Source organism: Pseudorca crassidens, chromosome 14 (genome assembly GCF_039906515.1).
Source record: "Pseudorca crassidens isolate mPseCra1 chromosome 14, mPseCra1.hap1, whole genome shotgun sequence".
Taxonomy (NCBI): domain Eukaryota; kingdom Metazoa; phylum Chordata; class Mammalia; order Artiodactyla; family Delphinidae; genus Pseudorca; species Pseudorca crassidens.
In genome coordinates this window covers 9,491,119-9,515,527 of record NC_090309.1, presented here as the reverse complement: position 1 = coordinate 9,515,527, position 24,409 = coordinate 9,491,119, and the positions used below count along the sequence as shown (strand labels likewise).

At 62.2% G+C, this 24,409-nt stretch overlaps 2 protein-coding genes across 6 annotated transcripts in view; both read right to left on the bottom strand.

Annotated features, from left to right (window-relative positions):
• Nucleotides 1–1,349: 1,349 nt before the first annotated feature.
• On the bottom strand, nt 1,350–12,416 carry SEMA4C (semaphorin 4C). Of its 5 annotated transcripts, none has more exons than XM_067704246.1 (15): nt 11,738–12,416; nt 9,112–9,257; nt 7,481–7,629; nt 7,092–7,154; nt 6,847–6,945; nt 6,675–6,771; nt 6,436–6,552; nt 6,187–6,338; nt 5,915–6,090; nt 5,497–5,641; nt 5,174–5,396; nt 4,946–5,058; nt 3,350–3,507; nt 3,191–3,261; nt 1,350–3,063 (listed from the first exon to the last, which is right to left on the bottom strand). In XM_067704246.1, the coding sequence occupies exons 2-15, from the start codon at nt 9,218–9,220 to the stop codon at nt 2,234–2,236; spliced, it is 2,502 nt and encodes an 833-aa protein (XP_067560347.1). In that variant the 5' UTR covers nt 9,221–9,257; nt 11,738–12,416; the 3' UTR covers nt 1,350–2,233. The 5 variants fall into 5 exon arrangements, with proteins under 5 accessions (XP_067560347.1, XP_067560346.1, XP_067560345.1 ...); XM_067704245.1 differs by lacking the exon at nt 11,738–12,416 and adding an exon at nt 11,264–11,363; XM_067704244.1 differs by lacking the exon at nt 11,738–12,416 and adding an exon at nt 11,264–11,356 and having other exon boundaries at nt 9,112–9,260.
• Nucleotides 12,417–14,304: 1,888 nt separating this feature from the next.
• Nucleotides 14,305–24,409, bottom strand: part of FAM178B (family with sequence similarity 178 member B) — an 83,770-nt gene continuing 73,665 nt past the window's right edge. Inside the window, exons 14-16 of the mRNA XM_067703947.1 lie at nt 18,250–18,327; nt 17,791–17,943; nt 14,305–16,444 (exon numbers count right to left, since the gene is read on the bottom strand). Coding sequence (XP_067560048.1) covers nt 16,412–16,444; nt 17,791–17,943; nt 18,250–18,327 — 264 coding nt within the window. The 3' untranslated portion in view covers nt 14,305–16,411. The remainder of the gene's footprint in view (nt 16,445–17,790; nt 17,944–18,249; nt 18,328–24,409) is intronic.

Genomic DNA, 24,409 nt, shown 5'->3' with positions numbered 1-24,409 from the left:
CACTCGGCGTCCGCACGAGCCACGGGGCCGACCAATCAAGCTTCTGGGTCTGAGCCCGGGAGCCAATCGCGGCGGTGGGGTTGGACCTGGGGGGGGCGGTGCCTGGCCGCGCCCGCCCGAAGCGGCCACGCGAGGGCGTCCCAGGCTAAGCGGAGGCCGGGGCGCGCCCGCTGGAACCCAGGGGGGCGGGGGTGGGGTGGGTCGGGAGCGTTTATGTGGCGCCCTTCCAGGTTCTCTTCGTCCCACCGGGCTCCCCAAGGGAAGGGGGTCGCCGGGAGCACCCTAAGGTCCTTTCCCCCTTCTTTCCCCCACCACGCGGGCCCAGGAAGACGGGTCGCCGCGGCGGCGCGGTGACCACTTGAAAGGCCGCGCGACACCCTCCCTCCTCTCGCCCCTCCTGCTCATTTTTAAAAACCCCGTGGGAGGCAGGTAGTCATGACCTATCCTGCCGCTGGGAGCACCTGCACGTAGGCCCGGGGGGCAGGGAAAAGGGCCTGGAACCCTCAACCCCACAGTGGGCACCTAGTTTACCGAATCAACCTTCTTGTATCGAGACATTCTCTGGGCTGTGGCTTAGTGACCGTGCGGGAAGCGTAGCGTGCTCAAGTCAGCAGATGCCAGCCCTCTCTTAACAGCAGGACGCCGGGCAGCAGCCTATTCCAGCCACAGCAGGCACCCCCAGACCGGTCAAGGGTACAGAGGACTGGCTGGCTGCCTCTGTGTGTGGGCGTGAATTATAGAACCCAGGCGGGGTCCTGTTTTTCTTACAAATACCTGGGCCCTGCTCGGCTCCTTCCATAGGCCAGGGGCTTGGTGCCCACCGGGTGGCAACGGGGAAAGTTCCCTATGGTGTGTTGCTGGAGCGTTCAGGGCTAACAGTCTGGAGGGTAAAGGCTGAAAGTCATCCTTCCTCCCTTAAGTTGGTTGGGAGCCCCATCCCCACACGAGCCAGCCCACACCACCTTAAGCTGCTTCTAGGAAGTTCCCCTCCTCGGCCCCCTCACTCCCATTTCCCCTTCCCAGAGTTCTGGGAAGCCAGGCCCCTCCCGCTCTCCTGCTTCTACTCCCCATGCCCTGACTTCTCCCTTTGGCCAGAAGCCAAGGCTGGCTCTCAAGAGGCTGTGGCCCTGGTCTGGCTCCCAGCCCGAACCACCACTGTGGGAAAACATTGGCGCCTGGGCTGTCCCCCCTCCAGAGAGGGGCACAGGCAGGAGGGGGACCACTGAAGGAAAGAGAGGCTGCCCCAGGACTGAGAAGGGGGGCAGTCCAGCCCCACTCAACCCACAGGGAGTCTCCCTCTTGGCACCCAGAAGGTTTTGGCCCAAATGTCTTATCTCCGTGACAGGAAGTTTCATTTTCTCCATTTTATTTGTCCATATAAAAATACTCAAATATTTACAACAAATAAATACGTGGGGACACAATAAGTTACACTGTGAGAAGCCCTCCTCCTGGGGCTGGGAGAGGATGTGCCCCGTCCACAGCATGCCCGCCCTCTCCTCCCCTCCCCCTCCCCCCACACCACCTTTCCCAGCCCCGCCAGGGAGGACAAGTATAAAATACCACTGAATCCCAGGGCCAAGCGGGAGGCCCCTCCCACCCTTCCCCCAAACACACAGGAGGCTCCATCTCCCCCCCCCACCCTGAAAACATTCACAGCCCTGGGAGTAGGACCAGGCCCACCCCAGAGCCCTGGACTCCCCCAGAGGGGCACAGCACCCTGCCCAGCCCACCCCCGTATGTACATGGCTGCCCCCCAACTGGGGACAGGCGGGGGTAGGAGAGGCAAAGTGATACAACCCCTTCCCCTTCATAGCTTCAGTGACCCACCAGGAGGACCCCAGGCCAAGGGAAGACTTGACAGAAACAGGAAGACTGTGTCACACACCCACACACACATACGTGCACACGTCCACAGACACACATGTATGTACACAAACACACCCACGTCTCCAACTTCCGCCTTGAAAGGTTTTGGCTGCTGGGGTCCCGTGCGTCTGTGATTCACAGCCCCTCACAGAGGAGGAAGGTGCCCTCTGTTGTGAGGCTGGTGCCCCAGTGAGCCACACCAAGTGGCAGTGCCCGTGCTGAGAGAGCAGGTCCTCATGGCCGGGCGGTGCCGGGCAGGGTCCGTCCGGGGCAGAGCAGGTGCCCGTGCCATGTCCCTGAGGTAGCTGGTGCCTGTGCAAAGTAGGAGCCACGCCTCCCACGCCGCCCCGCCGGAGGGGGACCCTCACACCGAGGACTCCTCGGGGTTGGAGTCCGGCAGCTGCTGGCGCTGCTGCAGTTTGCGTCTCAGCTCGTCGGCGAGCTCGGGCAGCGGGTGCCCGAGGCTGCCCCGGTCCTCCCCTCCCAGCTGTAAGCGCACGTATCCGTTGGCATTGGAGTTCCGCCCGCCCCCCAGGTGGAGCCGAGTTGGAGAAGGCAGGGGCTGGCCGGGGATGCCAGGAGGCGGCGAGGGGGGCCCGCCGCCGGGCTGGCACCGGGCGTGTCCAGGAACGATCTTGAGGGAGCCGTCCGAGTAGTAGTAGCCCACGGGGTCCCAGAGTTTCTCGTCCGTCTCGGGGCCGGGCCGGAAGGGGGGACTGGTGGGCTCCTTGGGCAGCTCCAGAGGGTACACCAGGGTCCTCTCGGCTGCCTTGGCGCCCTTCTCCAGCTCCTCCCGCAGCCGCCGGCGCAGGGACAGAACCAGCAGCAGCAGCACAAGGCACACGGCCCCCAGGGCCACCACGGCCAGCCACACCAGCCCCAGGCTCTCCAGGGGGGCCCGGGCCTCCAGGGTCACTGACGGGCCCGCCACCACTGCTACCAGGTAGCCTTCGGCAGCCAGCCGGGCCCCCTGCTCCTCCGAGAAGCAGTGGTAGGCCCCGGCGTGGCGGGGCTGGGCGGCCATCACCACCAGGGCCTGCAGCCGGGCGTCGTAGAGGAAGGAGCCGGGCTGCTCTGCAGGCAGCTCCCGGCCCCCAAAGGTCCAGCGGGCATGGGCGAGGTTGGAGGAGAGGCGGCAGGGCAGCACCAGGTCTGTGCCTGCCACCACCGTGATGTTTTTGGGCGTGAGCCTGACTGCAACGGCAGAGAAAGCAGAGCAGAGAGTCAGTGCAGGAAACCCAGGCCGGGGGGCGGATGCAGACACTTCAGCTCTGGCCCAAGGCCCACCGCCCTGGGAGGGGGACTAAAAAAGACAGCTCACCTTTCTTACTGCCCCGGAAGTTACAGATGCTTGAGGTGTCTGAGACTGTCACGTGCTGGATCAGCAGGGACCTGGTGGGGGAAGCAGAGGCCATCAGCGTCCCAGCTCTAGCCCCCCTCCCCTCCCTGCTGGTCCCAGCACGCGCAGAGCCCCACTCACCCGGAGTGGCCGCCCACGGCCGTGCAGCGGCTGGTGTTGACGCTCCAGGCGCAGTAGGGGTCCCGAGCGAGCACGCAGTCAGCGCAGGAGCGGTACTTCACGCAGTCGGCCAGGGGCAGCTGGACCAGCTGGGAGCGGGAGCCCGCAAAGAGCAGCTTCTGCCAGAGAAGCACAGGAGGGGGGTGAGCCAGGCCCGGACACGGCCTGGGGGCGGCTCAGACCTTGGCCAGGGGGCACAAGGGGCCCAAAAGAGAAAGGGGGCTGCGCTCAAGTCCTGAGGAGGGAAATCTGAGGACTGAGAATGCACGGAGGGCTTACTGCAGGCCAAACGCAATCCTAAGCATCTTACAGATGTGACCTTATTAGAAAGGAACAGTGAACCTGTGAGGCCGAGAAATGTAATCTCACACACACACACACACACACACACACCCCTACACACACACATCCCTACAAACACACCCCCTACACACACACACACCCCTACACACACATACCTACACACACACCCCTACACACACACACCCTACACACACACCCCCTACACACACACCCCCTACACACACACACCTCCTACACACACCCCTACACACACACACATCCCTACACACACACACACATCCCTACACACACACACCCCTACACACACACACCCCTACACACACATACCCCTACACACACACACACACACACCCTACACACACACACACACACCCCTACACACACACACACCCCTACACACACACACACACACACACTCACTCACTCACTCACTCACTCCAGGACAGTATAAATAGCGCAGGAAGTTCAGTTTCCGCAGGGCCCGTCAGCCTCACAATAGCACCAGCAGAGCATAAGGCGTTTTCCTCTGTTTGAATGGTGATTGCCAATTTGTGTGTTTCTTCAACCACAGACTTTGTTTCTGCCATTATTCCACGTTCTGGAGAAACAACCTGAGCCGCCACCACAGGTGGTGAAAGGCGCGCGCGGGAAGGTGCCACAGGTTCGCCAGAAGAGAGCAGAGCAAGAGCAGAAGTGAGAGCAGCACTTCGGGGAACGGCTGAAGCCGCCGGAGGCAGGGGGCAGGGCTGGAGGGCAACAGGGCCGGTCGGCAAGGCGACGTCACGAGGGCATCACGAACCGACACAGCACAAGGCCGGGCCAACAGTGGCACCGGCAGAGAAGAGGCACAGCGCAACCCCGAGGGGCCTGAAGAGAGCGCACAGAGCAGCTGCCACGGCCCCGTTCTGGGAACGCAGCCCCGCCAGGACCAGGCTATATATGAAACATAACGCCCGGCCGCCAGGACCAGGCTATATAGAAAACATAACGCCCGGCCGCCAGGACCAGGCTATATAGAAAACATAACGCCCGGCTGCCGGGACCAGGCTATATAGAAAACATAACGCCCGGCCGCCAGGACCAGGCTATATAGAAAACATAACGCCCGCAGAGCGCGGATTCCGTTAGCGCTCTCATTCCTGGGACCCGCCCCAAGCTACCCGAGGTGGCTCAGGCATCTCCCCACCCCTGTACCGGCCAAGCACACGACCAGGGGTGGCCTGGGGACAGTGGTGGGTGGGGCCTGATTACTACCTTGCTCCGGGACAGGACCAGGCTTTCCACTGGCTCCTGGTCAAACACCTGCAGCTCCTCAATCAGGTGGACCCAGGGCCCCAGGCTCACGGCCTTGAGCAGCCAGCCATCTCCTGTGGGGGGGTGGGGGAGGACAGGTGTAAAGAAAAGAGCAAGAGGCTCTCCCCGCGTGGGGCACACAGGCCTCCGCCCAGTCCCCAGCGGCCTTGCCGCGCCCCCTGGGCCCACCTGTGCCGATGAACAGCACTGTACAGGTGGCTCCATCGAGCCCCGTGACCCGGTCGGCCACCAGCTGGGTGAAGTTGGCGTCTTTCTTCACCAGCAGGGGCCGGCCCCACCGAGGCCCCACCTGCTCCTCCATCAGCGGGTGCTTCTTGATGAAGTTGAGGGTGTTGTCGGGCAGCTCCAGGGAACTGGTGTAGCCGTGGCGCCGGTGCCAGTTGTTGATGCACTGGGGGCGGGGGAGAGGAGGGAGAGGAGGGAGCTATCAGCCCGGCGGGAAGGGCACTAGCGAGGAGGACACAAGCGCGCCCCTGCCCCGGATGACTCACCGAGCCGGGCCGCGGGCTGGGTACCGGGTCGGTGTAGCGGCCCCACTTTTGGGCTTGCTCATGGTACTCCTTGTAGGGCCCCTCGAACACCCTCTGGATCTCTTCCAACTTGTACTCACAGACTGCTGACAGGTCCATGTCGCCCCTGTCACAGCAAGGGAGGGACCCCCAGGGTCAGGCCTGGGGCGACCACAGCTCCGGGCGTGCAGCGGGAAGGCAGGGCCCAAGCACAAGAAGGTCACGGGCCCACGTGACGCGACGGCGGCTCCAAGTGCCACCGGGGACAGAGCACGGCCCGCCTCCCGCGGGGGGCTTTGCAAAGGGGCCAGGCGCCTGGACGTCCCCCGGGGCCTGTCCCTGTCAGACCCAGCCTGCGGACCCGCTCCTCCCCACCCCCAAGGGCTCCCAGCCAACTCACCACCGCGCCCGAAAAACCCCGAAGAAGGTGGTGTTGTGCCAGGAGGTGTCCTGCAGGGTATGCAGAGCCTGCAGCTGGTTGAAGTAGAGCTGCCAGTCAGGCGCGGAGCACACCAGCCGCGCCTTCAGGAACGTGGTCCACTTCCTCTGCAGCGTCCGCGCGCCCCCCACGTCACCCTGGGGGACAGCGAGGGGACACTGCCGGTCAGCCCCGCCGGGCTCCCGGGGCCGTCCGCCGCGCTCCCGGGGCCGCCCGCCGCGGGGCGTCTGTACCTTGCAGACTCGGGCCACGCGGGCCACCACCTGCTCGGCGTAGCAGTCGTATTCCACGGCGCGCTCGCTGAAGAAGAAGTACACCTTGTCGTCGTCCCCCGTGAAGCTGCCCAAGCTCTCCGGGATGTAGGCGGAGCCCACGAAATGCGGTTCTGCGGGAAGGGGAGGAGGGTCAGCCCGGGCGCTGGGCCCTCGCGGCGCTTCCCACCCACGGCTGCCCGGTTGGCTGGCCGGCTCCTCGGGGCTCACCGTTGAGCCAGAAGGCCAGGTACTCCGTCTTCATGGCGTGGTGCGGCCCCATGATCCGCAGGATGACAGGCTCCGTGCCCAGGAAGTTGTTGAGCGTGGCCGAGTACAGCTCCCCGTCTACGGGAGACAGGGGGTCAGCCGGACCAGAAGCGAGGTGCAGTTGCACTCAGGCCACACAGCCCCGGACTGGGAACAAGTCCTGGGGGAACCCCCCAACCTGCAGCGGGACAGCCACTCACCCACAAGGAGGCCGGTGTGGCCCTTAACTGGGTCATAGGGACACTTCCCCTTGCCATCTTCGAACTCGCCACGCTCCAGGGTGAAGGTGAGCATGTCCTAGGGGAAGGGAAGAGGCGATGAGAAGGCGACGGGGATCGGTCGAGGGGGCTGGGGGAGGGGAGCGGCACTCACAATGTAGGTGCACTTGGGCTGGAAGGCGTAGGTACCACAGACATACAGGTGGGATGCGTTATACGGCTGCAGGAAGCGGATGAAGTTGAAACACTCCGTCTGGGGGGAGAGAGGCGTCAGTTAAAGTATGAGGGCCCCGGACATGGGGACACAAGGACCCAGACCAGCACTGGGTCAAAGGGGGCTCTGGGGAAAGAGTGTGCACCATGCCCCCCGCCCCTGCCAGCAGTGTCCCAAGCGCCCACCTGGTTACTCTTCCCTTTCTGGGTGCACTCCGCCTTCTTCTCAGCTGGCGCCTCCCATGAGATCTGGGGGCAGGGAGGGGACACGTCAGCAATGTCACAGGTACATACTGAGCATGTGCTACTAGCAGGGCCCATGGCAGCAACGTGGGGAAGCCAAGTGAGAAGACACGGTCCCCACTCTCTGGGAGCTTATTCCAGCAGAGGTCAGAAGCCCCAGCTGCCCCAACGCAGTGGACCCAGTAAGTGCTGCAGACTCGGGGGAAGCAACATGCTCACCGAGGAGAATGGGGTGGGGGGCAGCTGAGCCGAGGGGACAGCCTGGCCAAGCGAAGCCCCTCCGGGTCCTGCCTCTCTCACCCCCGCGTGCCTCCCGCTCCCCCACCTCTCACCACTCCCTGCAGCTCCAGAGCCTCCACGCTGAAGGCAAACAGGGCCTCCCGGGCCCCTACGTACAGGAGCCCGGTCTGCTCGGTCAAGGTCAGCGTCAGAAAGTCCTGGATGCCCGTCTGGGAGAAGCGCCGCACCACCGTGGCCAGCTCTGCAGGGACAAGGCCAGAAAGAGCAGGGATGGGGTGAGTGGACCTTCCTGGGACTCTGGGAGGCCCCCCACCCCCAAATCAGCCCTCCTCTATGCGATGGTCACCCCTGGTCCCCACATTAGAGCTAGCACCCCACAGGCAGATGCCAGCCAAGCCCCCTGACTGGTAGTAAAGGGCATTTTCTGAACAGGCTTTTGGCTCTGACAGCTCCACCCAGGCCTCCCTGGCCTTTCCCAGCCGGGGCGGAGGCAAATCTGGGCTGGGGAGGAGGAAGGAAGGATATCTCAGCCACAGCTTCCGGTCAGAGGAAGCCATCAGACCGACGGCTCTCACTCTCAGGGTCAGCAGCACTCCCCCCTCCCAGCTTCCTCAGCTGCTGCTTCCTTCTTTGCTCTGCTGCCTGCTGCCCTCACCAGGGTCCAGCCAGGCCCTGGACCCTGATCCAGTAGGGTAGGACGGACAGAAGTTGTGAGCACTCCTTTGACTTAGGAAACCCTTCCCTCCAGTGAGACCCAAATCCGGGCTGTTAGGGATACAAGCACAGCCGGCTATGGGCTGAGGAGGGACGGCAGGAGATGGAATCGGGCTGGGAGGCCAGGCCAGGCAGGTCAGCGGAAACCAGAAGCTGGGGACCAGAGATGGCGCTGAAGCCTCAGGGCTGGGAAGCCCTGTTGCCATCCGCCAAGCAGTGCGCTATGGTATTCGCGTAGTCACAGGGTTCCTACGTCAGCCCCCAGAACAGCTGCCGACCTGTCCTCAGGGTCCCTCTGAACCAGCCTCACTCTTTGGAGACAACGACGGGCCCAGACACAGGCCGGCAAGGGAAGGCTTCGTTAGCATGGAGAGGAGCCTGTGGGAGGTGAGCTCATCCTGGGCCCCCAGAGCAAACAGATGATACAAACACCTGACATCACCTCCGCAGACAGGTGTGTGAGCACAGAAGGGCTGTCAGGTCTGCCGTCCCCCCATGCGAGCACGTGCATGCGTGCGCACCCCCCCCACTCTAGGGCCACCAGACAGCAGAGTGTCAGGGCAGCAGAGGGACGTCTATTGTATCAGGGTTGCTAAGGGGGCTCCTGGGGGCAGAGAGCTGGAAAGACTTGGGTGCAGGCAGTGACACCCTTCACCTCATGCCCATCCTGACCCAGGTTTCTCTCTTTAGGCTCTCAGTGCTCGCGATAATTCCAGAAGTCAGGCATGGGGAGAGTAATGCAGAATGGTCACTCTCTCTTGTATAACAGGGGCAGCTGAGCCAGGTCCTAAGTGTCAGGAGGGATCCTCTAGGTCCTGGCCTGGACTACCAGTTCTGGGTCCCTAGGGCCACTCACTCACATTCCTCAGTAAACTGTGTCACATACATCAGTGGGCCTTGAGCCCGACTGCAGAATACGGCTGGCACGTCCTAGAGGGCAATTCCTTAGCACCCCTCTTCCCCCAGGAGTCCCTCCTGGCCTCCCGCTCCCCGCCCTCCAGGCACTCACCCCCAGAAGATACCGTCTTCCGGGGCACCAGGTTCCACCACACCTCAGCCCCAATGCCCAGGCCCCACAGTCCCACTGCCAGCAGCCAGACGGCCCAGTGCATGGCCATGGCACACGCCCTGGCGCTTAGCTCCAGGCCAGCTGCCCTGCTGGGGGAAAAGAAAGGGTCAGAATCACAGCCAGAGAAAACAGACCGGAAGGGGGCCCACACAAGCCGTATCAGGAGGCACCGACAGGACAGAAGACCAGATCCATCCTCCCCAGGACTCCCCCGTGCCCCAGGCCTTGGAGCAGAGACCTAGTCCCCTCCGACACCTGGCCTCAGCCTCTACAGCCTCCAAAGGGACCATGGGGTCTCCCTGGGGGGAGGGAGAGAGCTAAGTCAGCTGCAAGAGCGGACACTTGGACACTCGGACAACCTCCGGGCCCTCCCCGACTCCTTCTCTTCAACAGGAAGTTGTTTAAGAAAATAAAAAGGGGACCCCCCCTCCCCGCCTCAGGCCTGATAGATTCGAAAGATTTCTTAAAATAATCTCTGGAGGCAGGACCTGGCCCTACTGGGGCTCCAGCCAGCTCCAAGACCTAATTCTGAGACGCAAACCCCTCAGCAGGGTGATAAGCATGCGGTGGGGCAGGAGGTTGGAAAAGACCCCCAGGGAGGACTCGGCGCATCAGGCCTGCGGGGGTCCCGGCCCCAGCCTCTTGCCTCCCCCAGCGCAGACAATGGCCGGGCAGAGCCCCAAACCCCGTTCCACATCACAGGGCTGAAGTGGGTCCGGGAGCTGGAGGGGCCCCGCTTCCCGAGGCCCCTTTGTTGCCCAAGAAGGAAGGCAGGAAGTGGGTGGGATGGGCGTGGAAATGACCGGGGCCTCATCCTGTTCCTCGCACAGGATCCTAGGACACACCAGCCCTAGGGCTGAGGGGCGGCGGAACAACGGAGCCGGCTCCGGTCTCATCAGGGATCTCCCGGCAGCGCGTTCAGGCGGGGGCTGGGGGGAAGTGAGGACCCGGTGGGGAGCGCCAGGGGGGTTCCTCCTGGACCGCGGAGGGCGCCCCGAGCAGGGCCGGCGCCTGCTGCGCTCTCCCGGGGTCTTGACGAACCTTCCCAACTCAGAGATCGCGCCCCCAGGACCCCGGCCAGGGCAGGCCATCTGGATTAATTTCCACTGCTCCAGCCCTCCAATGCCGGGAACAGAGACAAAGAAGCTGGGTCTATGCTCACCCCAAAACAAAGGGTCCCCGCCAAGACCCCGTCCCGGGTCCCCCCCGCCCCCCCGGATTCTCCCCTCCCCCAGCTTCGGGGATTTGAAGGCAAACAAAGCGGCGGCGCTGGGAGCGTGGCGGAGCCCGGCCTGCGGACGCCCCCTGTCGGCCCAGTAACCCAGCGCGGGAAGGGCGGGGGGGGGCGCAGGAGATGCGTTCACCACCACCCCCGTCCCCCAACACACCCCCAGCCCTCCCTCGGCCCCTTACCCCAGGCCCGGGCCGGACCCCGTGGCGCGCTCCAAGGCTCTGCCGCCACAGCTCCTCCCCGGAGCAGCCCCGGAGGTGGGGGTGTGTAGAGGGGTGCGGGCTCCTGGCGGCGCGCCCCCCACCCTTGCCCACCCAGAGCGGCGGGCCGCGGACGGCGCCCCCGCGGCTGCAGGGCTAGCGCTCCAGCCGGGGACTGGGCGGCGCGGCTCAGGAACCTGGCTTTCCAGGACAGCCCGCCTCCCCAGCGGAGCGGGCGCGCGGCCGGGGGGCCGCGGCAGGGAAATCCGATCCCACAACATCGGCCTCCGTCCAAGCCCGCCCCAAACTTTCCGTCGGGGGTGGGGGAGCCAGGGGCAGTTCGGGGGCCTGGAGAAGATCCCGGCCGCGGATCGGACTGCACGAGGGACCCCCGCTCCCTGAGCCCCGCTGCCCCTGACCAGTCCGCGCCTCCGGACCCTGTGGCGGCGGGCGCCGCTCTCCCTGCTCCCCAGCCCCCGCCAAGCAGCCCGCGGGGGGCGCAGAAAGGCGCTCGGGCGGACAGCTGTCCCCGCCGCCGCCCCTCCCTGAGCCCCCAGACCCCGTCCCTCGCGCGTGCGGTGTCCCCCGCCCGAGTCGGGGGACAAAGCGGCGACCCCGGAGCCCCCTGGCTCCGATCCCAAGCAAACCCGGCCTCACTCACCTCTTCTTCGCGGCTTGAATCCCTGGGCGCCGCCCTCGCGTTCGGCTCCGACCACGGTCCGCCCCTGCCCGCGCGCCGCCGCCGCCCGCGCGCGCCCGCCCGCCCAGCTCCGCTGCCCCTCTGCCACCGCCCCTCGGCCCGGCTCGGCTCGGCGCCCCTGGGCTCGGGCTCCCCGCGCCACCGCGGCGGGCGCCGGCTCTTTCTCCGCCGCGGCCGCGGCTCTCCGCCCCCTCCCCCCTGACGTCAGGCGGGGGGGCTCGACGGAGGTCGGGGGCGGGCCGCGAAGGCCCGCCCCGGAGGGGGCTGCGACCCGCCGCGACCCGCACGCCTACCCGCTCCCCGCCCGGGGGCTCGGACCCCCGCCCCTCCCCGTGCCCTGCCGCCCCGCGCCTTGCAGCCGCGAGCTGCGCCACCGCGCCGGGAGGTGGGGCGGGGGAGGGACTCCTGGCCCTGGCACTGGGGAGTCGGACTCACCGGGTCTTTCCGAAGTGTCCCCCAAGGCCAACCGCGCAGGCTGGGCGGCCGGGCTCGGGAATGGGGCTAAGGGGATCCCCACGCTGATGTTACTGGAACGAAGGCGTGCGGGCCACTTCAGGGCGAGTATCCGAGGCTTCTTTTCGGGGCGGACCAGAGTGGTCTGTCTTTTGGCCCCCAATTCTTCTCCGTTTCTTGGCCCCAACTCCCACTGACCCCTGCGACCAGACTGGAACGGGCCTCACCAGCCAGTAAGACCCCCCAAGTCTCCCCGAGACCTTCTGCCCCTTGTTTCTCACGCTCCAGGCGGAGGGACCTGCTCAGCGCCCCCCGGCCAGCTCCCAGCGAAGACAACCCTGGACTCCGACTGCACAGAGCCTACCCTCAGGAAATGACTCCTTCTGGTGCCCCTGGAAGACTGAATAACAAGTGACATGAGCCCTGATGTTCAGACGAAAGGGTTCTGAGGGGAGCCACGCTGGAGGAGAACTGGCATCTTCCGAACCGCCAGCCTCCGCCCACAGCCGCTCCTAGAAGTAACTTGTAGCCCCGGCCTCCTGGGCGGTGCTGGGGTGTCCTCCTTGCCAGCTGGTTTCTCGGAGCTGGGCAGGTGGACAGAGGAACCCCAGGCAGGCCAGCCCACCGGGACCCGGAGACAGATGCCACCTCCTGGCTAGGGGCAAAGGGCAGAGGTGAAGAGACTGGAGGCCCTGAGGCTGCAGTGGTGACTTTATGCCTGGTGCAGTCCTGGAGGGGAGGGACACTTTAGGGCCCCGTCAGCAGATCTGGATTATAAATCAGTCCCGATGGGAGGTTTTGTTCTGGGTTAAAACTTGGCATCAGAAAAGTGGAGACCAGAAGAGTCGTGGAGATAATTGGGAAAAGCAGCCCAGTTTGGATTCAGTAACAATTGGGTCTTTGCTGGTATACATAAAGGCCCCTTCTCCCGCGCTGGCCAAAGCCACATTTCCCAGCTCCTTTCCACCAGAAAAAAAAAAAAAAAAAAGAAAGAAAAGCTGTGGCCTTGGAGATGCTGGAGATAGGGGGCAAGCCAGTTAATTAGCATGGGGTGGGCAGGGAAGGCTTTGCTTCAGCTGACAGGGAGGAAGATGAGTGACCCCCCTCTTCCTGTTAGACCCTGCGTCTATTTATGTGGTTGTAAATCAATAGGCAGGTACCCCTCACATTTGTTCTGTGCTTCACACTCTGCAACTTGCCTTCACTCTGCCCTCATGACCACCCTTTCCAAAGTAGGTATTGTTTCTCCCATTCCATAGATGAAATGAATCTCAGAAAGGTTACGCATCCTGCCCAAACTCACACAGATAATGAGCAAGGTCAGAATGTTCAATCAGGCCTTAGGACTCCTGATCCCGTCTTTCCACTAAGTCACAGGGTATCCTGATAACTTTTAGGCCACAAACACTCCATTTCCTGCTGGTTTTCCTCACCTTCACCTCCCACCCACCTCTAGGTGTGACGGTTGCCAGGCTGAGACCTGAGCTCCTAGCCCCACCTGCAAGACGGCCCTAGTGGAAAGTCTCAGCAGGTGGTTTGGTTTCGCTGGCTGTGGCCGTCTTCTGTGGCTCAAGGCCGGCTGCTCGGTTCCTGCTAACGGACCCCGGAGCCCTTCCCTCCCAAACGCTCCTCAAAGTTAAGGCTGCAGCTTGCCCGCTCCCCTCTTCCACCTTCACTCATTTTCTGCTGCATTCTCTTCCTTTCCGGCGCTGGCCTTTTCCGTGGGTGGGTGGGTAGGGGATAAAGTTTCCTGCATGACTACTTGCTCATGATTCATACTTTAAAATAAAAGCACAACTGGTCAAAAAAGAGGATTCCTGGGTCTTAAATTAAGAAGAAAAAAAGTTACTAATACCGGGGGAAAAAAAAAAAAGCCTTGTGTATAGGTATGTCAAGCCTCCTCAGGGCCTGTCTATCATATTCTATGGACGGCATCCACTTTTCAGGCCTTAGGCCTCGACAGACCCTCTTACTTTCCCCATTTGTTCAACCACGTGTGGCCAAGAAAAGGCAGATGTGCTAAATGCCCCGAGTTTCTCTGAGGACCCACTGGCAGCTCAGTCCGGCCCCTAGAGATGGACCCAAGAGTCTTCTCTGGAAAGCAAGGCCCCCCTCACCCCCACACCTTGGTCATGCACCATGGTACCCCTCCTGTGAACTCCAGCTCTCCTGAGGCTGCTTTCTGAGGGGGGGTGAGGGGTCACAGTGGGGTTCTGTAGTCAACACTGTCTGGCCAACTTCCAAGGGAGTCAGGAGCTGCTGTCACCCCACAGGGGGGAAATGAAAAAGCCTGGGTCAGCCACCCTTCAGGGGCCTGAGGGCCTGGAGACCGAGGGGAGTGGGGACATAGGAAAAGGACTTCCTCTCTCCACTTCCTCCTAAAGGAGAGTTATCAAAGCTGTCCACCTGGGAAGCCTTTCCCTTCCAGCCCCTCCCTACCACCCTCGCCAAAGGAAGCAGGAGAACATCCGTCATCACAGCCCCGGATGCTGCCTTTCCAGTGGCTTCCACCAGGATATCCCTCAGCCTTTCCCCAGGGGCTTAGGGATCTGGAAAGCGTATGTGGCGAAGTTGCCAGCATCACTGTGGAACTCTTGGCCTAGAGGCTGGCTCTCTAACTGGTCCCGGACTGGTTTTAGAAGATCTGGTCAGCTCCCAGCCAGTTCCAGCGGGGGCCCATTACACGTCCCGGGGGACGCCGTACGCCCTTGGGTGACCTCAAAGTGCTCACCTCTGCTCAGGTTACAGGGAGGCCTCTGGAGGGCCTGAGCTGCCACCAACACCTCCTCTCTCCCCGGCATCTATTTCTCTCCTGGGGGTGAGTGTCTCCGGGAGCTGGGGCGGAGGGGGGCAGTGCATGAGAACCGGGCCTGGGCAAGAGGGCTCCAGAGCCTGCAACGCTGGACAGCTCGAACCCTTGCTCAGAGCCCAGCAGGGGCGGCTTCGAGAATTGGAAACTCCCTGCTTCAGACTCTCAGGGCTCCCTACTCCCTCTCTGCCCTTGGCTGCGAGAACGAAGAAAGGAAATTTCAAAGGTGATTTCCAGGTTTCCAGAGCAAACTGAAGAGCCGGGGATCAGGGGCAGGGGCGGCCCTGAGGGAGGGTGAAGGTGGTGGCTCGGCACAGCTCTGCTATCGGAGGATCTCAGGCCTACCTGATGCCGCTGGGGCCTCAGGGGTGCCCTGGCCAAGGGGGCCTGTGATGTGGCCAGGAACAGAAACCAGAACTCTCAGGCAAGCCGCCTGGGCCTCCAAGCCTCCCTGGCAGAGAGCTTCTTCCACCTCTCACCTGGCGAAGGAAGAGAGGCAGGGAGACGTGGTGCCCGGCCCTCGGCCGTGTGCTCGTGCTCTCTGAATTATACATCTGCCTTGGCTCCCAGCACTCTGGGGACCCAGCGAGAGCCTCCAAAACAGGCCCAGGAAGAGATGGGCTACACTTCGGGGCTGCAAATAGAGGCACTTGGCCTGAAGGTCCTTTATGTGGGGGGAGTTTCCTACTTAACCTGCCTTACTCTGACCCCCGTCGTGTGAAAGAACGAAGGAGAGGGACAAATAAACAGAGAAAGTCACAAGCGCCAGCCATGGTGACCTTCCACTGGCAGATGCTAGGGTGGAGCTGAGGAAGGGGCACAGGCCCAGTGGGCAGGGCTCCTCCTCTGCTACCTCCTATCTACCTCCTGGGGCCCCTGAAAAACACCATCCCAACCCAGAAAGGAGTCAGGAGGGGTCAGGGACTAGCAATGGATTCTCAGGGTTGGACGTGTGGGCAGATCCCCAACGATCTCCTGAGGGTACCGAAGGCTCACTCACTTCTCAAGGGGAGCAGGTCGAAGACGTCCAGCACCCGTTTAGGGATCAGGGCCCACAAAACTGATCTTGGGTAAGGCAGAGGGGAAACAAAAGGTCTTGGGAACGATCTTTCGGCACTGCCCCCCATGCCCAACTCCTAAGTCTGGGAGTGGATTTCAGAGCTCAACAACAAGCTGAATTAAGTGTAATTACAGCCCTGAGCTACCATCTCACTCCGGATCTTCCCCAGTGGCAGCGGGGAGTGGGGAGTCCCGACCGGTCCAAACAAACGTTCCCCATCCTTGCTCCCTGGGTGTCTGACAGCTCTCAGGCCACAGCCAGAACGGCTCCTCCCTGAAGGTTTGCAAACAGCTCTCAGCTGCAGGGGGTGGGGCGGGGCACATGACTCCCTGGGGTGAGAATTCTGCAAAGTATAAGCGAGAAGTCAGAGAACTGGGCGCTGAGCACGGGCCCTCAGTAAGGGACTGAAGGAACTCTTGTAACCAATGATGCTGAAATGAGACTTTAGCGTGCACAGGGAACCCTCACATTAGGGACACACAGAGATGGGAAGGAGGGTGGGGAGGATGGTGGCCGGAGGACCCAGGAAGCCCAGGAAAACCAGAGCTTTGGAGACAAAGGTCTCGGGGAGAGGAGACGGTGGGGAAGGGAAGGAGAGCTGAGAGGTGAGCCAGGCAGCGAGAGGCAGGATCCTCGCCCGGAGGGGGCTCAGGGCAGCGGGGGAGGCAGGTGCTTGGTTCAGCTGGCTGGTCCTCCTCTGGCCTCCATTCTTCATGCCTCCAGTTAGCTGGGCCATGTTCACGTCCTGCCAGGGCCAGGAGCACTGGGCCACCCCTGCCCTGCTCCATTAGATGTCTTCCCAGGGGCTGAAGTACTGGGTCTGTGGCAAAGAGAAAGCAGGGTGTGACGGTCTGGGCCCAGGTAGGGCCCACCGATGTGACGCTCCCTGGCGCTCCAGCATCCCTTGAATTTCCACTAAGGCCTCCTCCGTGCCAGATGCTGAGCCACAAGGCTCCTGGGGCTGCCAGTCCAGGTGAGGACATGGCAGGTCAACGGGCCACTCGACCACAGCTCTGCCTCCGCTCTCTACTCCCTGTTCACAGGCGCAGGGCGCTGTGAGAGGAAGGTGGGACCTGCCCCCTGGCTCGGCCAGGCCACGGATCACTTTTCCCTCTTTTCATGACAAACACCCTGCTTCTCACCAGAGACCAGTGTGATCTAGTTCCTTAGGGGTTGAGGATGAGGTCTGCTCTCCAGTTTTCTCAGAGACTTGTGAAATCTGAGACCCAAGCCACAGCCTGTGGCTGATGTGTCAGTCCCAGGTCAGAGGTTACGGGGGAAGGACAAGCGGAGGGGAGTCAGAGGAAAGGCAAGTTGGGAGCCCGGGAGCATTGGGAGGGGGGTTGGAGAAAGAGTTTTTACGAGACCCGGCTCATCTGCATCCAGGGCTGGGGGCGAAGGGGTGGGAGGGCTGCCTGCTGGAGGAAGGGACAGAGGCCAGAAGGGAGGCTGCCAGAGCGGGGGCTGCACTGTGCTAAGTGTGCAGGCTCGCGAGTCAGGCTGGTTCTGTGCCCTGGTTCTGATATTTGCACGACCCGGCCTGCATGATGGGGCAAGCTGGTTAACCTCTCAGTGACTCTGGCTAGCTTGTTCATCTGTGAAATGGGATCATAACAATACCTGCCTCATGGAGGTTACGTGGATTCACGTAGAAGAGGATCTTTATTCAATAAACATTAGCTATGAGTATTTATTACCCAGGGAGTCTGAGGGAGTCAGGAGCGTGAGTGCTGCTGCTACAAAAACTGGAGGGACCAGGGCAGCCTGGGCGCATCCCCCCAGCAGAGTGGGAGGCCAGCCTCAGGCCCACAGGACAACTGGGCAGAGGGTGGACAGCTGGTGCCTCTGCTGCCCCTTCCTGGCACAGCTCACGACAGACCGGCCCTGTGGCCCAGGCTCTTCCCTCTCCGGGGTGAAGCTTTTCTTTGCCTTCACCCTGGAGTCACCTGCGCTGTGCCTCCCTCCCCACACTCCCACACGGGGCCTCTGACTCTCGATAAGAATGGTGATGGCCCACCGAGGACATGTCTCCCCGCACTGCCCTCTGCCCCCATCTTCCAGCCAGGAACCCGGCAGCTGCAGAGGGGGCGGACACACTGAGGGCTCCGGTCAGCCGCCTGACCACATCCCTCCCTTCCCAAGCCTGGGGGCTGGTGTGGGCACCACCTGGGGCTGGCAGTGGACCAGCAGCTCCTGCCAGCGGATGTAGGTCTGGGCAGCCAGGTCCTTGAGTGTGGTCCAGTGCATGGCCTGGGGGCTCTCCCGGATGTGGGTGCTGATGCAGCGGTCCAACTGCATGCACAGCAGCTGCAGCTCTCCCTGCAGAGGCCGTGGGGGGCGGGGCACAGCCCGGCAGCCACAGTCGGGGAGGGGAGCACAAAATCGGAGAAAGAGGAGGACGGGTCTGAGCGACTGCCCAAAAGTCAGGCAGGAAAGGGAGGGGAGGCACGGGTAACCGGGGGCACGGGTCAGTATCCCTTGGGAAGGCCTGGTGGGTCGCTGGGAGGAGGACGAGGCCGGCTCCCCTAGGCCTGCTTCTTTTTCAGCCTCCCACTCTTCCCAGTTCCTGGCAGCGGGCTGGGCTCCTCCCCCAGGGGCCCCAGCCCAGCCTCCTGGGAGACTCACCCATTGGTCTGGAGTAATGTCCTGGCCGCTGACCACCAGCCCAGCCAGCGTCAGGAGGCTGTGACACAGGTAGCAGACCTGGGGAGAGACAGGCTTCCCTGAGTGCAGCTCCGGCCCAGCCCTGGGCTTCTGCGACAGTGTCTGGGGAGGGGTCTTCAAGGAGGGCCCCGCTCACTCAGAGCTCTGCCCCTGAGGAATGACCGTGCTCCCCCGCCTCAGAAAAAGAAGAAATCTCTGCCTTCCAGAAACCCACACCGTCACCCAGCCCCATCCTGGGGCTCCAGAGGACAAAGCCCGTGGGCGAGAGGGGCCTGTCCACTCTGAGCTCTGCCTGGTGTCTGTGGTCCCCGAGGCCTCTGCTCTGCTCCCTGTGGCACCCACGCCTGTGAGCACTGTGACCAGATGCCACTGTCCACTATATGCGTACACGGGTCCCCCATGGGTGCCCAGCTCAGCCCGGGGGGACACCCCTGCACAGACAGATGTGCAGCTCAGTCCAGACACTCCCACCGTGCTGACCGGAGGAGGCTGGCGAGGGGAGGGGGGCAAAGGGCAGGAGGTCTGGTTGAGCATTCGCCCGCCTTACCCACCTACTCATACCCTCGCTCTTGCCCCCTGGACACCAAGGGGTGAAAACAGGACGAAGGCCGATTCTACGTGATCAGAGGCTACGTTAGATCCCGGGGTGCCCTTGGACTCTGCTGGTGCCCATTCATTTATGAGACATTCACCTGCTGTGCAGAGAAAACGAAGTACGGGGAGCACCCACCCCAAAGGCAGGCGAGGCCCCTGCTGTGAAGACAGCCTGCTCCTGGCACTCAGTGGGCATGCCCCTCCCCCACTCGGAGGTGCCTGCTGCTCTGTCCCCTTCAGACTCCTCCTAAGATAGGAAGGGTGGCAGGAAGCACCCCACCATCATGCCTGTGGCAGATAACCAGCCCTGAGGCTGAGCTGGGAGGAGAGGCAGGCTCTAGAGATGGCCAGCAGGGCTCCAGCTTGGTGATAATGGGGTTGGAGCTCAGAGCCAGCCAAGGCTCCCCTGTCCCCCCACTTCCCCTGCCCTTATCATCCTCCCCCTTTAGAGCACCTGGTGGTGCCCCAGAAACGGTCACAGCCTCTTTGCACAGATCCAGCAGCTTCCTTAGGGCAGAAGCTAGAACGGTTTTTGAGGGCATCAGACACTGGAGTGTAGTCTTCTCCAGCTCAAACGCCACGTGCGAAATCCTGAGGCCACAGGCCACCGGCCCCCCTCCTCCAGCAGCACCTGCCCTGCCCAGGACCCAGCCTGTCCTTCAGCACAGCAGCTGAGGCCCACAGGTGGCTGATACCAGAGGCTGGCCGGGTTGGGTGGCATGCCACCTGGCAGTGGGGAAAAGCAGGGGGCCCACTGGGTGTGCCTCCAGGCGGCGCTGCCCTGGGCTGGGGAAGATCCAGCCTCCGTGAGCAGGGTCCACCTGCTGGGTCCCCCTTCCCCAGCCTGGCCTTGCCCTCGGGAGGCTCACGGCATTCGGAACTCCTGAACTCTGCAGTCGTGGCAAACGGCTCTTTCCCGCCGTCCCAACCCCCTAAAGCAGGCTCAAGCCTGTGCACTAGACAGTGTACCTTGACTAAGACACAGCCACACACACTCAGACGTCAGACGGGAAAAGATGCTTCAGGAAGGCGATCATTTGGTTACTGACACTGAATACTGAGCCCCAGCGTTCCCGTGGACCAGGAGGACAAAGGGTCCTTCTGGCTTTTCTGGGGAGGGCGGGGGAGCGGTGGTGGTGTGCAGCTGAGAGGGCTTCAGGGAGGAAGTGACTAAACCAGGTCTCAAAGGAGCCGTAGGATTTGAGGTGAAGGTGGCCCTGTGCGGGTGGGGCACAGCCAAGATTACACCACCAGACAGATCCCGGGCTGATGCAAGAAGCAGAGGCAGGACTCGCCGGGGGACTGACCGCTGCTGGGGCACGAGCTGGGCTGGAGCGGGGAGAGAGGGGCGCCCTGGGGACTGGGCTGGCAGCAGAGGGACCAGACAGTGGACAGTGGAGGCCACTCCACACTGCTCTGGAGCAGGGAGCCTGGGTTGTGGAGGACAGACTGGGGGCACTTGGGGGAAGCAGGGGATGGAATCCGTTGGGATGGAATCCACCGAAGTGAAAACGCGGCTCTCAGAAGGATTACACTTCCTCCTTCGTCTTTTTTTTTTCTTTCTCTTTAAGATAATTTCTTTACAATGTGTGTGCTTTACTCATATAATCAGACTATAATGACAAAATTTTTAATTAATTTTAAACCAGACAATGCCAACGATAAACGACTGAGCCCAGGTGGGTCTGGGGTAGGTGCGGGGCAGGGGAGAGGGATGTGACCTTGGGAAGCACCCTCTTCGAGAGAGGGGCATTGAGCAAGCTGATGGAGAGAGGTGGTGGAAGCCAAAGAAAACATCCCAGGGCGATGGAGCCGTCGGCTGGCGGCCGGGAAGGGGGGCCTGTCTGCGGGGTGGGTGTGAAAGCCCGGGAGGGCTGTGGCAGAGGGGAGAGAAGGACCTTTCACCTGTAAACATTCCCCCAACCGAAGCGGGCGTGGTGGCGCTGGGCCGCAGGCTCAGGTGGAGGCCCTGGCCAGGCCCCCAGCCCCCTGATCTCCCCTCCCCTGCAGAATGTATCTTCCTGGGAGGGGGGCGTGGTGAGGGTGGGCCTGGGATCTGAGGAGCGCCCTGGAGGAAAGCCTGTGCAGCGGGGGTTTACGGAGAGCAAAGAGCGGCTACGTGTGTACGGGTTTCACAACTTCATTCTTAATGCCGATTCCCATAACTGAATCTGGAGGGAAAATCCCAGGGAAACTATTCTGAATACGTTTGTTTTTTTTTGGGGGGGGGCTGGGGTGGGGACGAGAATAGCAAGAAGGAAGAGGTAGTTTTGAAGAAGAGCCCTGATAACCACACTGTATAAGCCGATCGTCCAAAGGGCGGGTGAGGGTACATGGGAACCGTGCCCACTACCTGGAAGGAGGGCTGGGAGCATTCTCCCCTCTTTGGGGAAAAGGGCTTCGTTATCAGCAGAGTCGCCCAGACCATTCCTCCCCGCGGTCTCTGCACTGAGAGGAGAGGTGAGAGAGGGTCCTTCCGCTCTCATCCAAACAAAGGGACAGACCGCGGCACCGGGGACACGCCAGGCTTCTCCTGCACCTCAACCCTCCTCTCCCAGGCCCTGTTTCTGTGAAGGTCAGAGAAGCAAACCATGAGCAGAAACTGGGGCTCTAGCAGGCTGGGGGAGGCTGAACCTGGGTCTCCGTCCTCTGGAAACTTCCTCCGGTGGGGAGGGCAGGGGCTGGCCCAGGAGCCCGGCAGGGCCGGGCGGGAGACTGGGTAGGACGCTCAGTCAACAGCCAGGTGTGAGAGCTGCGTTTCCTGCTCCAGTTGTGCTGTGACCAGTTCCTGAACTCAGCAAGCCCGCTCCTGTCCTGCCGGCACCACAGAAACGTGGGGCTCTGTCTTCTCTTTCAAGATACTGGAAAGGGAGGCTGGAAAGAGGCCAGGCATCGGCGGGGCCAGTGCAAGGTGGCCCTTCCTCCTGTCTGAGGCCCCTTCCAAGTCCCTATGGGCGGGTGGGGGTACGTATGGGTGTAGGGGAGGGTGCCGGGTGGCTTCAGGGTTAGTGAGCAGTGCAGGGGCACACCTTGAGCGGGGGCTATATCCATCCAAGCTTGGGCATCTCGTCTGTAGAACGGGTGCTCCCCAGCTCAGGCCACCCACCCAGCACCTCCCGACTGGGGCGTGAGTGGAGGCTGGGAAGCCCCCAAGGGCAATGGGGCCAGGAAACCTCAGTCCACGACTTGGGGAGAGGCAGAGTCTGAGGCATGGGACGTGCCCAAACCCAATGCCGACAGGAAAGGACGGTCCCCTCCCGCTGCTGCCAGCGGGGCCTGCAGCTCCACCTTCCGGGTCTCTCCCTGGAGTCTGGCAGACAGACTTTTCTGAGAAGTTCTGTGCAGGATGCCTCCCTCCTGGCTCTAGAGCCTGGAGACGGGGCCCCGTCCTCTCCCTGGGGAAGGATGACACGGCAGAGAGATAAGGGACAGCCCACTGGGCTTGTCACCCGCGAAGGGGCCAGGGGAGGGGAAGGCCAGTGTCTCCTTCTCTGGTCCAGCTAGTTCTGACCCGGGAACCGCCAGCCAAGTCTTGGTGTACAGAGCCTTCGTCATGAGACGAAAGGGAAAAAGGGTGGACGGTTCCCAGGAACTTCATCCTTTAGAAAAATTCCCCTCTAGCTAATGCCAAGGGAGCTGGCGGTGGGTTATTTATGCTAAGAAACGGCAGAGAGGGGGAGGGAGAGGATCTCCCAGGAAGCCACTCGCTCTGGCCAGAACGTAATAGTTTCTCCCACCGCAGTTCCGACCAAGAGCGCAGGCTCACCCGAGGCAACCCTTCGAACCCAGCCCCCTCCCTGGAGGCTGCCAGCCCGGTGGAGGGCAGAGGGGGTGCAAGGAAGGCGGGGGATGGTGGGTCTTGCTCTTGGCTGGAGGGTCCTGGGGGAGCAGGTCCAGCCAGGCTCTGGGGCAGCTGCTGTGGGGCATGGGGGTGGTGGTGGGGGGAGAACTAAGGCTGACCCAGGAACACCTGCTGGGGAGGACACACTGACTCAGAGGACACAGCCTTCCAGCCAGGCTGCTGGGGCCCAGGGGCTCACACTGCAGATGTCGCCGGCTCCCGCTCGGCAAGCTGGCCCTCAAGGCCAGCTGCTGTCCGGTTCCTTGCCCGGGATGCCAGGATCCCAGGGCAGCCTCCCTTGGTCTCACCTCTCCAGGCTCACAGGCTCTGGGGTTGGGAGGGGTCCTGTCCTGGGGGACCTGCATTCAGCCGCAGCCTGGCTGGGCTGCTCTCGGCCCCGTTTGGAAGGCCTGGAGGTCCAGGAGGAGAATTCTGCCATAGGTCCTGTCATTGCCACGTGTGGGTCTTCTCAGGGGTTCTGTGCCCTCAGAGACACTTCGCTGCAAACACACGTGCTGAAGGTCAGTTCTAGAACCAATGAAGCCTGGGAAAGAGTGAAGCCGCGCTGGTCCGCCTTGGGCCATTTCAAACCCAAGGCTAGAGCTGGGCCCTGATGAATTCTTTTCCTTCCTTCCTTCCTTTCTTTCTCCTTTTATCAAATTGAACCCTACAGCACTACTGCGCAGTGCCCTGACCCAGCGGGTTCCCACAGAGGTCCTGCTGACCTTCACTTTCAGTAGATGTGGAAGCTGAGCCTGGAGAGGTCCCCTGACTGCATGACCATCTCCACTAAGTGTTAGGCCCGATGCAAACGTCTGTATGTGCTCTCTTAAGGTGAACAAGCTGTGCGTGCGTGTATGTGCGTGCGTGCGTGTGTGTGTGTGTGTGTGTGTGCGCTTGCACGCGCGCTCATGCTCCCTAAAGGGGAGTTAACCCTGGAGAGAGATCAAGGCCCTTCTGCATTGCACAGCCAGGGCCCCAGGGCCTGCTAGAGGCAGGACAGGGAGAGGCTGAGGCTCCCCCCTGGGGAGGAGAGTCGGGGCAGCAGGCCTGAGCCCCAGGGCATGGTCTAGGTACTCCATCACACACCGGCTGGGCAAATAACAACAGAAATAGTCAGTCATGAGTAATCCTGAGGTAGGGCCACTTGCAGGCCCCAGGCCAAGAGTCTCAGACTGGGGACAGACTGAAGCTCATCTGGCTAGTGTGTCCACCAGGGCTCAGGGGGACAGGGGACGCGTTTTTTAGGGGAACCCCGTCTGGACCTGTCCTGGAGCGTGACACCTGCCACCATCTCTAGGTGCTATTTCTTCCTAACTTCTTCCGCCCCACAAGTTAAGTGCAAGATTTATTCCCCTTGCCCAGGCCGTTCCTGCTCCAAGCTACACTCTCTGATCTTGGCTTGGGCAAGCACCAAAGCAGCAAGCAGAGGGCTGTGCCCACAGGAGAGCTGAGTATGGAAGTGGCTCTGACCAGGACAGATCATCCGTCATAAGTCCTAGAGAGGAGGAAGTGACAAGGACGCATGACCCACATCCCTAGGAAATGACATGGTGACACGGCCCCTCTTCCTAGCCCAGGTCCCTGGAAGCACAGGGCACAGAGGCCAGAGAACAGACATCGCAGGCAGGACTTGCCAGACTCACCCCGGGGGCTTGCAAGGCCAGACACTCAGTTCTGTAAATG

What these genes read in the sequence shown, in the direction of transcription:
- SEMA4C (XM_067704246.1), bottom strand. Translation starts at nt 9,220, where the DNA reads ATGGCCATGCACTGGGCCGTCTGGCTGCTGGCAGTGGGACTGTGGGGC. An exon ending in GAAGACGGTATCTTCTGGGG is followed by an intron (nt 7,630 to 9,111) that starts GTGAGTGCCTGG and finishes TTGTCCCTGCAG; the next exon opens with AGCTGGCCACGGTGGTGCGG. An exon ending in CTTCCGGGGCAGTAAGAAAG is followed by an intron (nt 3,064 to 3,190) that starts GTGAGCTGTCTT and finishes CTGCCGTTGCAG; the next exon opens with TCAGGCTCACGCCCAAAAAC.